We start from the raw sequence: 17,233 nt of genomic DNA, 5'->3' as shown, positions 1-17,233 counted from the left end.
ACTCCTAACCTTCACTTGAACAATAACGAAAACTGTTCAGAGGACCCTCATGCCTTATTCTCTACACTGAATGTTCTCTTTACTTCTCTTCACTTGACTGACTCCTGGTTTAAAATCCATCCATCCATCCATCCATTCTCTATCCATCTATTTTTGATCACTTATTATGAGCCAGGCACTGTTCCAGTTCTTGGGCCACATCACTGAACCAAACGAAGATGCTTCTTATAGGACATACGTCCTAAGGGCAGGACTAGATAAACATTACATATTATTAACACACTATATGTAATTATCATCCCCTAGAGCATCAGGGCTAAGCATCAGGATGCTGCCTCCACTGCCCTAGGTGGCTGCAGTAAAAGGAAGGGAGGAAGGAAGGAAGGAAGGAAGGAAGGAAGGAAGGAAGGAAGGAAGGAAAGAAAGGGAAGAGAAAAGAAGAGAAGAGAAGACAAGACAAGATAAGAAAGACTCAACAATTTCTGAGATTTTAAATCTATGTAGAAGGTAGTAAGCGCTATGGACAGGTAAATGAAGGAAATCAGGTCAGAGGGAACAGGGGTATTGGGGACAGTGAGGGAGGAAGTAGGCTGATGCTTTCTGGGGAAACAGTCCTTCAGTCAGAGGAAGTGACCTGTGCAAAGGCCCTTGGGTAGGTGCATGTTTAGAGAACACCAAGGAGGTCAGAGTGCCCATACCCTGAGGCCGATTGAATTGAAACAGAGAACTGAGGGAGGGAAAAAGCAAAAATAAATTACACGGAAGATGTATGCCTTGGAAAAAACTTTGGCATCTGGAACTGACTGAAAGCAAAAAGATCAGAAGCATTCTCAGTTTCTGACAGAACCAGATTCCCAAGGAAGCTACAAATCTTTAACTATTGGAAACTTCAAGCAACCCCTTCAGCCCCCAAGCTTCCATAAGCCACACAGGGACTGAGGCATATTTCTCAATTTTCTCTTCAGATGTAGCTAAGAAAGGTGATGGACAGGGAAGAATCTCCCAGGGGTATAGCAAAGGGCCAAGGAGAACAGTGGTCATGGATGCTTCCCAAGGGGTGTCCAATGGAGACAACTCTCTCTACCCCCAGGGCAGGGGAACTTCACCATGTCTGCCGGCTAGGATGTGGGCTGGTTATGGATAAACAGATTGTGGCGTCTTCTTACAATGTAATACTGCTTAGGAAAGAAATAAAGGAACCACTGACATACACAACAACACAGAAGAATCTCAGAAACATGACGCCGAGTGAAAAAAGCCAGACACGAAAGCATACATACTGTAGGAATCGATGTATATGAAGTTCTAGAACAAACAAAATGAATCGAAAGTGATAGAAAGCAGATCAGAGTTGCCTGGTTTGAGGTAGGGGATTGGCTACAAAGGGACACAAGGGAACCTTTGGGGGAAAACGAAATGTTTTCTGTATCAACTGTGGTGGATGGAGGTTGCATGGAGGCATAGAATTATCAAGACACATTGAGCTGTGTGCCACCTAAGATCCATGCATTTTATTGTACGTAAATGATACCTTGGTTAAAACAACAAGGACAAACAAAACAAACAAAAAGGAAATGTAATGCAATTTGCAACCAAAATCCCCCAAACCGAAAGTATTCCCCATACTTTTCCCTGACTTGACTTTGGAGAGTGAGAGAAAATGAGGGCTGTTTTCCAGCCAGCACGAAGGGCAGGAAAACCCACCCTTGGCCTTGAGTTTTCAACTTGCCTTGAACCTAATTGCTTTTCCATGTTCAGGTTAAGCAGCACTCTCTAATGTATTTTTGGTCATTAATTTAAATGTTATGCTTGACTGAACTGGAATGTTCACACTTTGATATAAATCTCCTATGTAGCACATTTATATTCTCCATTTATGTTGTCCACGGTGATTGGTGGGTTGTCTCAGTCTGTGCAATGAGAAAAGTCACTAACTTGAATCATCTGCCCTAGATGTGGACCCACCCCTGCTGTCCCATTAACCCCTCTGTGGCTTGTTGTCACTTGTTCCAACAAATACGAGGTTGTATTCATCGACATTTCCTGCCTGAATCTTACAAAGGAAAAAACACAACACCTTTGCATGAGTTCCACATGGGGACTTTGTTTTGCCCCATCAAGTGATAATCCAGTTCCCACACTAGGACAAATGCACATTATATTTTTAGCACAGGTGTGTTTCAAAATAATAAGTAAACGGAAAACACTATCTTTCAAAGTTTATCACGTATGTGACAGAGCAGCCTTAGTCTTTTTCTTTCTTTGAGCTTTCTGGTCATTGTTAGTCTCGTGTCACAGGTGTGGGTTTGCTGACAGTCAACTGAGAACAAATCTCTGTGGGCAGCAGACAGACAAAGGACACGGGAATGGAAAGATCCAGAGTGGTGATGGTGGGAGGTGCTTGGAAGGGGGCAGGGGCTCTCAAAGGTTAAGAGAGGAGAGAACGCAAATCTGTATCTACTTCATGTAGGGACATGGAGTGTTGAGGAGTAGGTCATTTCTAGGTCTTATCTGAGTTTAGAGCACTTGTGCCCTTGAATCCCAGCCAGAACTTCCACGGACCTCCCCTAAAATATTCAGAATCTAGACCCCACCCTTGGCATTTCTGAGTTCAGGGTATGTCTCAATCTCTTCCCATGCACACAGGAGGGCCTATTAGTCTGTGTAGGATTCCCAGTGGGCAGGCCACTCCCAGTGGCCTGCCTCCCCCAATGCCCCTTCTACTTCTGAGGGAGGCCCTCATCATCTCCCATCTAATGTTTCCTTTTCTTTTTCTTTTTTTCTTCTGTCTAATATTTCTTAAGCATATTGCCCATGTTCCACACCATGTTATCCCAGCTCCCCACTTCCATTCACATTACAGCTGACTGGACAGGAATGCACACTTCCACATTGGGCAGTCAATCTCTAGTCTGGCCAGTGACCTACAAGGTAGTCTAGAATGCCAAGTCTCAGCCCATTAGGAATTTGAATATGGAGAGTCTGAATTTTGACAGACGTGGAGATGGGCATCAAGATAGAGACAATGGAGACTGAAATAGCAACGGAGTGTTCCTGGGAGGTACATGAGTTGGGAAGATGCGTGGCCTCCAAGGAGATAGAATGGAATACGAGTGAGCCAAAATTATGGGCTAGCCAAAAGTCAACCAACACAATAGAGAAGAGTCACAGGGAGGAGCAGGAGAAGAGAGGAGACAGGTTATTAGTCACCCTAGAAGTGGGGACACATGCCTGTCTTCTCCAAGGGGAGAATGACACAGCCTGCAGCTTAGTGATTCACTGTTTTCTCTGATCTCCGAACCTCACTTCCAGGGTGCCACAGTCTGGGCTGCCAGCTGTTTCTGGGATTCTGCAAGATTTCTAACACCTTACTCCCGGCTGTTTCCTTACAAAAAGACCCCCTCATTGGTGCATCTCTTTCCTGCATGGAAGGATCTGAGGAGAAAGGGAAAACAATCCCAGGCCATGCAAATGAGTTTTCTGCAGGGCAATATGATCTCTTTTTCATCAATGCAAAGCTTTTGCTGGATAAAATCTCAGAGCAAGGACTTTAACAATGCTTCAACTGTGCAAGAGAACCCCTCTCTGTCTGGGGGATGCGAATGTCCTAACGGAAGCAATAAGTTAATTCCCAAACAAGTTATTCGTTTCACTCTTTACCCTCAATAGAAGCCTCGGGTGGTCTGAGCAGGAAAATTAACAAGGGCGCTTATCACAGTCACATGGCTCCCCATCACCAGAGGATGATCGGAATCTGGAGAGGTTGCTGGAGATAATAGGGGATTTGCCAGATGAATTTTGGAAAAGCTCCTTAGACCAGGCTTTCTTAAACTGTAGTGTATCTAAGAATCTCCTGGGAATTTTTTTAAGAATGCAGATTCTGTTCAATGTGTCTGGGGTGGGGCCCGAGAGTCTGCTTTTTCTAACAAGCTCCAACAAGAGCTGATGCCATTAGTCTGGGAATGACGCTCAGAGGAGCAGACAGTGATAGGACCCCTGCTGCCTGTGTGAAGAAAAGCCACTCATCGTAACAACATGTCATTAGTGCTCATTAAAATACATGCATGAGTCATGGCCTCTGAGGGTCTGAGAGCAATTCCATGTCACTTGATAGGGAACATAAATGAAGCAGCTCTTAATCCCTTTAGTAAAGAAGAAGATACTTGAAAACTTATCCCCAAATTCCAAAAACTATTAAGAAACTGATGTCAGTATTTTTCTTTCTTAGCAAATTTGTAGTTTCGGGGCTAGAAGAACAGATAGGCTGAAGGACTAGGCAGGAAGGCTGGAGGATACTCAGAGATAATTGCAGCTGGCAGATTTACTTCATGAATAACCCTTAACGTTTCACAATGAGGAAGAGGGGAACCATCCAGAACTCAGTGCATCACATGGAAACAGGTTCCACTTCAGACGAGGAGTTTAACACTTCAATCCCTCTCCCTCATACTGACTAATCACACTTGTTTTATAAAACCATGCAAGAAGGTGGGTATCTAATTTGAGTTGTGCAGACTTACTAGTTGTTTCAAAAGACTCAATATTTTTTAATGTTTGTTTTTGAGAGAGAGAGAGAGAGAGTGGGCGGTTGGGCAGAGAGAGAGGGAGACACAGACTCTGAATCAAAAGATTCTTAAAAGCCTTGGAAGTGACTATGTCCATTGTCTAGGGTGGACCATGGGGAGGGGCGGAGCATACATGGGTTGACTATACACATGAGTGTAAGGACTCCTTCTCAGGTATTGTAGACCATGTACAAGATTACTACCCCCGAAAGGGGGTGAGACTTGATTATGCCTGGGATTGGCTCAGTCTCAAAGTCAACCAGGAGCCCTGCAGATGCCTTTCCAGCCTGCCAACCATCCACCCACCATCCTTAGAATCCCACCGCCTTCTGTGATATAACCTGGAAAACTACACAAGCCATGGACATTGCCTGCAGATTGTCGAGGGCTGCAGTAGGTACCCTAAAGGTGGTGAGATCATCCTTGGGTCAGATGTTGGCTGAATGCCAGGATGCCATTGGCATTATACTTCAGGAAGTGGACACTCATCTTGGGCACCATGGAGATTTGAGACATTTACCCAATTATCATCCTTATTGCCCCAGGACTTCTGGCAGGATGACCAACTCTTTTTTGTTTGCCTGGAACTTTCCTTTTCTCAGCAGAAGAAGTCACATTCCCCAGGAAATCTCCAGTCACCCGGTGAGGTCTGGGTGGTGAAGAAATCATGTGAGAAGACACAAAAGGAAGAGAAAAGCCCAAGGAGTTTTTCTGGATCCTAACAGTGACTTAGGAATTGGGATTTATTTGCAAAGTTATTAAAGGGAAAAGTATTAGAGGACAGGCTTGCGTGTTAAGACTGATTAGGAAGGTTTTCCTATAATGGGCTGAGCTGCTACTGGAAGGTGTTTTATTTTAATGACCTCACCATTTGCTTTCCAACATCACTGAAATGACAAAGGGAGACATGTTCCCTTGTGTTTGTTTAGTAGATGAGAGCTTGACCATCAACTCCAATCCACTTTTGAAGGTGAGGCCGATAAGAAAATCGTGTAAGAAGCACCAAGAGATAAAAAGAATTAGCACTCTCATTGAACCTACTTAATCAGGCCACAAACCTTAGAATTCATTTTCTGAAACCAAAGGTGTAAAACGAACCAAATTCCACACTAATCCTAAATTTGATATTTAAAGAAAAGAGAGCCAGAGAAAATCTTGATGGAAGTCCACATTGGACCAGTCACTAACTTCAAGCTCTTAAAACAACCAGGCACTAAAATTCTAAAAATACCAAGCCATAATAAAGATATCATAAGCCTGATTGTTTGGACTCTGACTTTGGCGTCTGTTTTAACCAAACAAGATTAATTCATGACCTAGGAGCTCCATGAGCTTATGTTTATTTATAATATTCAATATTCACATAAGCACAAATGTTCCAAATGGAAGGTTGCATTTTGATAATGCCCATTTCTTCATTAAGATTTCATCATGCACCTACATTAGAAAGCCTCTCCCTACACTTTGTTACTTCTGCTTTTTACCTTGTTTATTCCTGCCTTATTTGCTTAATCTTGAGATCCTGGCTCCCAGGCACTCTCAAATTTGAAAGAAGTAAAGTTTGTGCATTAGCGTGTCCTGGGCATGCATGATTTATGAATGGCAGGTTTCCTGGCACAATTTAATGGTATAAGACAGACTTTGTTTTAAACATTAAAGTGAAAGTCACGAAGTGGCAACGCTAGGTGGGATATTAGAACATACAGTGTATAAGAAAGTTTGGGTCAAGAGTTAACCAGTTCTTACGTGGTCAATTTCTTATTTGACATTTGACCAACTACCAAAAGTACTTTAAATTGTTATTCTGATAACTTATACAATTGAACTCTCACTCTGTAAAAAGACCCCACATTTTTTAATTGCTAAGATTCATATCAATGGAGAAAACAAACACCTTTCAGCAGTCCAAAACCAATTTGTCTTCTTTTTGTTAGGCATCCTAATAATATATTCAGGCCATTTTTCACCATATAATTCTTCCTCTAACAGAATCTTTTGTAAATCAGTCTATCAACCAGTGTTACCAAATCTTTTAAAGAAAAGTGAAAACTTTTATAGTACCAAGAGAACTATCCTTCTAGAGTACAATGAGGTCAGCCATTGTTATACGCCCATGGAATATAAAGCCTCGATATACAAGTCTATCTTTCTCATCATAAAGTATGATCTCAAGTAAAATAATTTCTGTTTAATAATCGTAATTAAAAGTACTTAGTAAGATAATACTTAAATTAAGACTTCCAAATGGTACCTTGTATTTGAGATGTTCCAACCGCTTGCCACAGAAACAAATAATGCCTAACTGTTCTTTGCAGATGGCTATATTGAAGAACTCATGAGATCGTAACTCAGGTCCTCCAATAACAACACAATAATTTTACATCTAAATCTTTGATTTGTTGTGCAATGATTGCTCACAAGTGACTCCAGAAGACCTGAAAGGTTTCAAATCACTGTTGGGAAACAAGGACTGATAAAGCCCATGGTTTGACCAAGCTTGGGATTCACAGACCACTTGAAACTTTGCTGCCTACACAAGCCTTCCATCTCCTCAATAGTGGAAGTAACTCTGAACTACATTCGCCACTGGGCACTTGAGCACCTCAGAGAACACTGGCCAGTGGATTGAGCCCAACATGGCACATGGAGACAATGGGTTACCTTGTAGATTTTGCAATGGCAGAGTCATAATGCCTCCGGCCGCAGCTGCTGCTACCAGCCCTTGGATGTTGGTGAGATTCGCGGTAGGCAGTGTGAGGACCAGTCCTTGTTGTCCTCCTAGCTGTCCGGCCATGTTGAAGGGGATGAGGATAGGCTGGTTGAGGGCTGGCGTGCCTCCCGGCATCACGCCAGCGACAGCAGAGGCTAACTGTTGTGCTGTCAGAAGTGGCTGCAAGGAAACAGATAATCCTAGCTCACTTTCCAGTGGAACCAAGCAGGACATGGCCTTTTAGAGCATTTTCCTTTACTTAAGCAGGGTCAGAAATCTCCTGAACAAGTAGCAAAGAAGCATGCTCTATTCCAAAATGAACTAGTAGAAAAAAAATTGAAATCACATTTCATTTATTTCTTTGGAAAATTTCATTTGGTCTGGATTTCTTTTCAGGACGTCAAATACCTTTTAAAGTAATACCTTACACTTATGTATTATACTTCCAATGAATTTTCATTTGATCTTACCCTTATATATTTGAAATTCTCTGCTAATTTGTTCTGTGTTGTTCCAGAAAGAACTCATTGGCATCAGGGGATTTTTTTTTTTTTGGCTCAAAAGTAGCAATAAAATACTATTTTTTATTTATTAACTTATCAAAAATAATGTAAAAGAGTTACAGCATGCTGGTAAGTCTGTAGTGACACCATTATGTGGATTTAGGACATGTACTCAATCGTAAGTCTTTTGGAAAGTAATTTGGAAATCTATATCAAGAATTGCAAAAATATTCAACCCCTTTTGACTCAGAACATACTCCAGGGATACAGCCTGAAGATATTATTCAAAAAGACAAAGGAGAGGATCCTGGGTGGCTCAATTGGTTAACCATCCAAATCTCGGTTCTGGTTCAGGTCATGATCTCATGGTTCGTGAGTTCAAGCACCACATAGGGCTCTGCGCTGAGAGGGCAGAGTGTGCTTTGGATTTTCTCATTCCCTCTCTCTCTGCCCCTCCTGCTCTCTCTCTCTCTCTCTCTCTCTCTCTCTCTCTCTCAGAATACATGAACTTAAAAAATTGTTTAAAAAATTGCAAAAAGACAAAAGATAAATGAAAATATGCATTACATTTTAAAATATATAAATGCTGAAGCATACTTTGTTATAGTACTAAGCCTGACAAGATATAACCTAATCGTTAAAGTGGGTCATTATGGCACCTCTTTAGAAAAATGGAAAATGTTTATAAAATGAGAATACATTAAAAAAACTGGATAATCATTAAGCAATGATAATGCAATCATTAAAATGGTGAAGTCGTGTGTGGATGATTAAGATATCTGAAAAAAAAAACTACAGAAAAGCGAAAATATTTGATGTGGCTAATTTAGAAAATCTTTTATAGATGTCTCCTGTTATTACTCTAACATTCCTTGCTCAGTTCATACAACATTCCAAACATATGTTTGTATCCACTATTTATCCAATAGTCATTGTTTGATCTGGAAAGGCAGACTCATCAGTGTGCGCTTTGGGCCCCAGACATGTTTGAGCCCGAGTGTGGGCTTTCCACCAGGATGACCTAGGAGAGATTCTTGTCCTGGTCAGGCCAAATGACTAGAAGGTATTTGATCTTACAGTTCTTTATCTGGCACTTTCGTTGCACCCTTTTGGGGAACCATGTGACACATAATCCCATGTCTATTTTTCTTCTAGTGGAACCAATACAAAACTCTTACTGTGGGGTTTCAACTTCTGTGTGTTTAATACAGAATGATTCCATAAAGTAAGAGGTAATTAAATACAGGCATAGCACAAAGCCTAATAAATTATAGCCGGGCACTATTCTAATATTGCTGTGCATGTGTTAGTGCAGTTGTCCTGCCAATGAGATCCAGAGAGATTAGTAACTTGCCCCAAGTCCCATATCTGGTGATTGTAGGGGGTTCATGTGAGGGCAGACTGCTTCAGAGCCCATGGCTCGCCCCTTTCTCACCATCCCCTCTCAATACACAGAACTGTTTTAGAGAGGGATGAAGGGAGGAGGGCTGAACCCACCCTCTGGCCACTGCCTACAGCAACCCTGCATAGCTCCTTCCAGGGAGGCTTCTGGACAAGCCCTGGGACATCAAGTAGCCTGGTTTTAGACAACTGGTCCAGACTCCACAGGCCTAGCTCCTGATGTATTTGTTAGACTCTACTCAATTTACAAAGTAACTGTCTCTCTTTAAAAAAAAATAAATAAAATTGGGAGTGCCTGGGTGGCTTAGTCGGTTGAGCGTCCGACTTCGGCTCAGGTCATGATCTCATAGTTTGTGAGTTTGAGCCCTGCATCAGGCTCTGTGCTGACAGCTCGGAGCCTGGACCCTGCTTCGGATTCTGTGTCTGCCTCTCCCATGCTCATGCTCTGTCTCTCTCTGTCTCTCAATAATAAGTAAAAATGTTAAAAAAATTTTTTTAATTACTCTAAAGACAAAATAAACGTATTTTTTAGGAATAAGTACAAAATTATAAACTGGTGCTCAGATCGCTGATGTGACACCACTGTCAACAGTAACATCATAATAAGAAGGAAGGAAAATGACTGGTTCTTAGACTGTACAGGACACAGAGTTGGGGGTTTGAGCACGTAGTATTTTTTTTTTTTTAATTGAATCCTCGGGGTTAAAGCAGGGCATGCCTTCTCCCTTTGTCACAATGCCCACCCACGCTTCTCACTGTCTGGGTCTGTCATTCACTTATCTGACCCGGAGGCATGAGTTTGTCAGCCCTGGTATGTTCACACACACGCACACGCACATACACACGCACACAGTGTCACAAGCATGAAATCAGAAAAGGTATGGCCGGAAGAAGTCGTCTTCCAAGATTCCCAGTAGAATCCTCTATGGGCTTCCATAGGCGAAGAGACACCTCCCCAGGCTTTCTGTCCTTGAGCACCAAGGCATCGTGGTGCTCAGACATTAGGACCCGAGACAGACATTAGGACTTGGTGGCAGCTGGAACAAGAAAGCCAAGACCACCACCCAAGCCCTTAAACTTGGGTTTTCAAGTCTTCAATTGGTGAGCCCTCAAAGTGATGAAAGTGATTAATTTTCAGGAACAACCATGACAGCAAAAGAGAGAGAAATGCTCACATATGAGCTTCTTTTCCCATAAAAGCAGGTGAACTCTGAAAGCTTTCACATTAAGTGACAGAGATAAAAAAAAAAAAAAAAAACCAAAAAACAATAATAGCAAAGAGCCCAGCTTTTATAATTGTGTTCTACATCTCCATATAACCACACCAGGCTGCAAGAAACAAATATTGGACTTTAAAAAATAATGAATGTATTTCTTTATTAATGCAAGAGCTGTATGTGATGTACAGTATTGTCAAACCCAATAAGCTGAACTTGCATTAAAATTGCATTAACTTTTTTATATTAAATCACATCTTGTATTTCAAAAATGGCTATCGTAAGGTTGAAATAACTTAATTTTCTTCACACTCCAGTCATTAAAGTTTTACTTTCTAGAAGGCTGCATAGTAACCAACATGGTTGAAGTGGATTTCAAGGGAAAAAAAATATTCCAAATGATTAAAACCAATATTTCCTTTAAAAAGAGAGTTCTGTGCACACTTTTTTTCTTGATGGTATTTAATAAATAATGTAGTCACACAGTTTCCCATACGAAAATTTATCGCCATGTGTGCTCTGTTGGAGTTGATTGGATTTAACTCATTATTATTTATTTGGTTATTTATATGGTTGAACCACCCTAAACGCAGCCCTAATGGAAAGTAGTTGAGAGATACTGACCTGTGGCCCAACCGGGAAAGGGAGGTGGGTCTGACTGCCTTGGTGTTGGTCAGGAGTGCCTGGGTCTGATAGTGCTGGGTTTCCTCTGGCCCCTGGAATTCAAAACAGAAGCACTCCCTTAATATAAGATCCAGCCCGGGAATGCACATGACCCCGTTTTCCTGTGATGTCACATAACATTAAGGTACAGACATGCCAGAGTGGTTTATCAATAGCTCCAGTGCTCAAATCACTTGTCAACTGCATAAATTATGCTAACGGATATTCAGGATGGCCAGTCATTCCGAGAGGGAGAAGGCTGTGATGGGGGGGAACGCGACACCATCATCAGCCGCACTAACAGGCTTGCGTGAGCCATCATTTTGCATGGGGGATGCCAATGCGTTGCATGGGTGGGAGACTGCCTCCTTTATGCACAGGCGGGCAACAGCTAATCTAATTTCCCAAAGCCAGAGAAAGCGTGATCCCAGACATGACCAAGTACATCTATATTATCCCCTAATATAGCTTCATACCCTTAAGCCTTTTCTCCAGGCACATTTCAGACACCAAATCTCAGGAATGTGTTTTCCTAAAGACAGACTTTTGCAATCACCTTAGGTGATACCCTGAAGAGCATGTGGGTCTCCTGAAGCAAGTTTTCTGGATGCTAATTGAAACAGCATGAATTCCTCGCTAACTCCAGGGACCCCCCGCTATGCTAAGCACAGGACACAACTCACTTCCTTTGCTTGGAATCCTGTTGGACTCCAAAGCATGAAAAATGAAATGCCACCAAAAGAGCAAGTCTTTCAAACCTTGGGTTTTTTTTTTTTTAATTGTTTTTAAATGTTTATTTTTGAGAGAGAAAGAGACAGAGTGCGAGCAGGGGAGGGGCAGAGAGCGAGGAAGACACAGAATCCAAAGCAGGCTCCAGGCTCTGAGCTGTCAGCACAGAGCTGGACATGGGGCTCGAACTCATGAACCGTGAGATCATGACCTGAGCTCAAGTCGACGCTTAACTGACTGAGCCACCCAGGCGCTCCCAGACCTTCTTAAACAGTACAACATCTCTGTCTGTGCTTCTGGCTGTTGTTTCAGGACAGACCGGAGCAGGAGCGCAGTGGCAGTAACAATAAATAGATGAATAAGTAAGCAAAACAAAACAAAAAATAAATAAATAAAGCTAGCAGCAATTTTTGAAGGGTTTTACTTGGTAACTTTTGTTTTCTTGGTGGTTGAAATCCAATTCCAAGCCACCCTTAACGAGATCCTCTTTCCTGATGTTTGTCCTATGAATAGCAATTGGAAAAGACAATTCAAACCCTGTTTACTGGCAGGCCGTGGACGACCAAGAAAAAAAGATGATTCTGTCACGCTTATAAATTTTAAAGAAGGTATTATTGGCTCATTTAAAACAAATTCTTCTATATATTCTCCAAAGGGACAGACTTATAAATAATGGAAATGTGGGAAAAAAATACTCCAGCACATTAAGCTACAAATAAAATTGACTGCTACATATTATTCAATTGACTTCTATCTCCACTGTGAGGTGTCAATCATAACCACATTTTATAATAGGATTAAGCAATAAATGTGCAAAGCCATTATGCAGAACTCTGAAAATCTGATTAATTTGTAATATTTTTTTTGTGCAGAAAGTCAGGAATGGACATTGCTTGGGGAATACGTACAAGCGTTCTATTGAAATTCCTAAATTGATTTGGAACAAACTAATAAAAACACAGACTTGCTGACATTTTATAAAGTGAATTCTGTCAAAATATGTTTGGCATTTTAATGATCGCTGTCATTTAATAACAAGGGTAAGATGACCCATCATAAGATATCAACAATTTCCTCATAATGTGCAGGAGACCTTTCTTCTAAATTTTTTATATGCGATTTACTCATTATGCTTGAGTAGCAGGGCACTTTAAACTGTGCACTATGCGGGGTGAATCTCATATGTTCTGTTCTTGTAGAACTAAGTCCAATTTCACCTTAAAATTCTCAGTAGAGCTTTATGGACTTTTATTGACCAAACCCAGCTCCCTAAGTGTGGTGTTTGGTCACTTAGGTATGTTCTCAAACAGCTAAAAATCCACTTTGGTGTAGTTTTTGAAGACACTTTAAAATTTGGGGTGGTTTCCTCATACTCACAGGGCATGGATTTTTACGCCAGACAGAGAAAGGAAAGTTTTACAAAACAAAGGAAAGGAGAAAGCCCCCTTTTCCACAATAAAAACGTGTGTATGTCTTAATTAAAAAAAAAAAAAATTTCTATACTGTGTCAGGCCCTCCTGCCTCAAATTTCTTTCACGTGAACCAGGCTCACTTTTGGACCCTGTTCGTAATGATATGCCGTCGTAAGGTTTAGGATCTGGCCCATCCAGGCATTGTGTCATCAACAAGCGTGCTTGCTGCCCGTAACTTTACACCGATTACATTTGCTTACATTTTATTCTTTGTTGCTGGAGGCCCTCACCAGCACACAGCAGCTTGTTTTGAGGCTGGTTATTCTCAGAAACCATGTTCAGCGCAGTACAGGGCAATTCCACACAATTTCATGTGTAAAATGAAGTCTTTCACAGGCTTTAGAGGAGATTATGTATGCTCTCCTGCTTGGATCAGAAAGTAATGTTTCTTCTTAATGCGCATCTCCATTTTCCCGAAACACATGTATCATGCTTAACCTTGTAGGACCATAAACTCATCTGTCTGGTCGGAAGGCAGTTCCCAAATTGGGGGCCTTATCGGAGCCAGAGTGGGGAATCCAGCAGTCAGAATGAATAGATGACACTGGCGAAGGGTTTCTAAGAGATTTGAAGCAGCACTTAGCCACGCGTTAGCAGAGATTTGAGGTCACCTATTTCCACAGCCAGGGATGTGAAAACATGAACTTAAACGGGCTGGGCAGGTTCCTCTGATCAGGATCCTAGGAAACATGCTACCTCTCTTGGAGAGCAAGGATATCCAGAAAGCTCTCTGTGACCTGTTCCGAATTTAGTAGCCTGCACTTTTCAGGCAGTGACTGCGAGCTTCAACAGAGCAGACTCACCACTGCACACCCAGGCCCTGATGCAGGCGTGTCATTTGCATCGATTGAATGTAATCAGTGGAAAGAGAGATTTGGCTTTTAATTTGGGGGTGGTAGAATTCCTATAAGATAGGCACTGGCATCCACCTGACTGTTTACTAGTGGTTAGTATAAACCTTGGAAATATCTTTAAATTATTAGCTTATTGGCAAAGTCCATCTCAATTCCAATTTAGATACAAAAAGCAGTTTGGTGTAGGGTGCCTGGGTGGTTCAGCTGGTTGAGTGTCTGACTCTTAATTTCAGCTCAGGTCGTGATCCCATGGTCGTGGGATCAAGTCCTGTGTTGGGCGCCATGCTGAGCATGGAGCCTGCTTAAGAGTCTCTCTGTCTCCCCCGCTCTGCCCCTCTCCCCCACTTTCTCTCTCTAAAATAAAATAATAAAATAAATATAATTTTAAAAAGAAAAAGCAGTTTGGTGTACAGGTTTCAAGCAAGGGCTCTTTTAAATTTTAAACTCTGCCTGGGTTTACCTCTGCCACTTAACCAGGTATGTGAACTTAGACTTGTTTTCCAACTTTTTTATGCATCAGCTATCTCCTGTAAACGTTCAAAATAATAACAGGGCCTCCCTCATAGGGTTGCTGTTGTAAGGACTAAATGAGCACATGTATTTATAAATTTCTTGGAACAGTGCATGTTTGTCACATACGTGCTAATTCTGTTGACTACTATTATTTAATAAGCTTCAATTTGTAATTTAATGTATTTAATATTATTCAATTTGCCCATAACATTCACCTGCCCCGAGTCAACTCAATACCTACTCCAGTCCCTATATGTGCATGCTACCTTAACTGTGCTACCCTAACTGTGTACTCCGTACCATTTGGTGAATGTCTGCTACTGAACTTTAAGAGCCTACGAAGCTAGACGTTTACATATAACATGTCCTTCAGTCCATGATAATGTGATCAGAAAATATGGCAAAACAATACTGGCAAACAGCTTTCAAATTCTCAGACCAGGGCTTAGACCAGTAGTTCCTGCCCAGGCTGAGAATCTTGGGTTCGTGGAATTTCTTGGACACAGGGGTTCACATTGCTCATGAGGCGATGGATGAAACAGCCCAGGGGTGGCGGTGGCTCCCATGTGCATTTTATAAAACCCACCAGTGATTGAGGACCACGGGGTGGGGGGTGGGACAACGTGCTGTCGATGCTGCCCACGCAAATCTGAATCTCCTTCCACTGAGGAACCATATATGATTAGTTCTGTGAATAGCAGAGTAGCATCAGCTGGCATTGCCTCCTTGCCTGCCAAGTGTCTTCACCTGGAAGATTCTTCCATTTTATCCTGGTTGCCTTCTAGCTTAGCAAGGGGAAGAATCATCTCAGATACATCTATTTTGTAATTATGATTTGTTCACAGGTAGTCCAAGGAGTGTAAAAACGGATTTTAAAGGGATCATAATATAAAATTCTAAATAGCTATACAATAGGAGTCAGTTCTCTGTATATACAGGGATCCCTAGCATAAGTCTGCTATGGAAAGGAAAGGTCATAAATGGTGAAGACATTGAAAGACTGATTAGGAGTTATGCTAAGATAAAACTTATTTTTAACTGTTAAGATGTTTGCTTCCCAGAGCATTGGTTCATTCAACACCATCTTCCGGGTGTCAATCTCACATCTGAAATCTGCAAGGCTGTCTGCAGATCTCTCTGCTCTGGAGGGACCAGACTGTCCACAGAACTGAGAGGGGGACACCCAGATCCTGGTCTCCTCCCTTTGGCCCCTTCCTCAGGGGACAGCCTTGCAAGCTCCACGCTCCCACCCAGCTCAAGCTGTGAGCTCCTGAATGACCGGCACTGTGTTCCTCATAGCAGGTTAGTTTTCTTTTGCAAATTCTCTTCCTCTTCCCTACTCCCCTTCCTCCCCCTCCTCCCCTTTCTCCTCCTCCTTCTCCTCCTTCTTCCTCTTCCTCTTCCTCTTCTCCTCCTCCTCCTCCTTTTCCTTCTTTTTCTTTTTTGGGTACGATGCATTTTCATTAAATAAGGCAAGCCAAGGCTTGGCACCTCTCAGTTACTCTGTTAAGTAAAAAGGGGGACATTCCACGGGTGTATTAAATGCTCCCAGCCCCCCAGCCCTTTTGGGAGTTGGCTTTTGCAAATACGTAATTTTAAGAAACAAAAAACCACTTTTAATCCTGAGAGGGTGTGGTCTTTTCTGGAGCCTTACCCCATTGCTTTGCAAAGAGGATACAAGGTCAGGATGGACTGAGAAGGAACTAGAATTGCAAATGCAAATTGTTCATCCAGAATAAACCAGTTCCACTTTCTCCCACCTGGTGGGCCTTCTTCTCATGTTCAGGGCATAAGATTCTCTTGTTAGCGACCAATGCATTTTTAACAAATGGGTTTCTTCAGAGAGAGGGTTTGGGCTTCTGTCCTCTATGCATTAGCATAGACATAATTGCATGAAGGTCACAGGGATCTCTCAGCTTTTTCTGGTGTTCAGACCTCCCTTAACCACTGTTTGCAGTTTTCACCAGCAAGTGAGGTGATGCAAAGGTTGCTTATTATAAGATGGATTGTTGAATGCATTATTATTTCATGTTGAGCATGTGAACCCAACTAAGCGGGGCAGAGGTTTCTCTAAATGAAACTTCCCTTTCTTTCAATTTCTTCAAGATCACCAAATGCCAAGGAAGGAGTGGAGGTGTCTATAAAAATCTTTTTTAGAGCCACTGCCACTGTTTGCCACTGTGGTGGCCAGTCAGGATTTCTTTAGGATACTGGCCACACACATATTTATGTACAGACCCCTAGCCAGACCCCTGGTGAAACTGGAGACTCTAAAGTAATAAGACACACTTGAAAAGTAAATGTTCATTTGTTCACATAAGGGTTTGTATGTTTTTCCGGGTCCTGTTGATAAGTACTTACAACTCCACTCATTGAGGCCTGGAGAACAGAGAAGGTCTGATGACATTTATGTGAAAAATGAATTTCTTTACTTTTCTAGTAGGTGACTTCCCAGGCCTCCAGTGGAGGGAAATCCAGTTTTCTTTGAGGGAGGGGTCTAGGTGCTCAGTGGTCCTCAATGCTGATATTTATTTAAAAATTGCACATGTGCGTGGGGAGTCAAAGGGAGATTTGAGATATCTCGATAAAGCATAACGAGAAATCCT

General features: G+C 42.0%; 1 protein-coding gene across 3 annotated transcripts in view; it reads right to left on the bottom strand.

Annotated features, from left to right (window-relative positions):
• Positions 1–17,233, bottom strand: part of POU6F2 (POU class 6 homeobox 2) — a 494,159-nt gene that overhangs the window by 253,486 nt on the left and 223,440 nt on the right. For all 3 annotated transcript variants that reach the window (XM_086697003.1, XM_086697004.1, XM_086697002.1), the window contains exons 3-4: positions 11,021–11,112; positions 7,227–7,455 (exon numbers count right to left, since the gene is read on the bottom strand). In XM_086697003.1, coding sequence (XP_086553129.1) covers positions 7,227–7,455; positions 11,021–11,112 — 321 coding nt within the window. The remainder of the gene's footprint in view (positions 1–7,226; positions 7,456–11,020; positions 11,113–17,233) is intronic.

This window comes from Puma concolor, chromosome A2 (assembly GCF_028749965.1).
Source record: "Puma concolor isolate L17-30 chromosome A2, mPumCon1.1.hap2, whole genome shotgun sequence".
In the NCBI taxonomy this organism is placed as follows: domain Eukaryota; kingdom Metazoa; phylum Chordata; class Mammalia; order Carnivora; family Felidae; genus Puma; species Puma concolor.
Note: the sequence above shows the minus strand (reverse complement) of the source record. Positions and strands in the feature narration are given on the sequence as shown.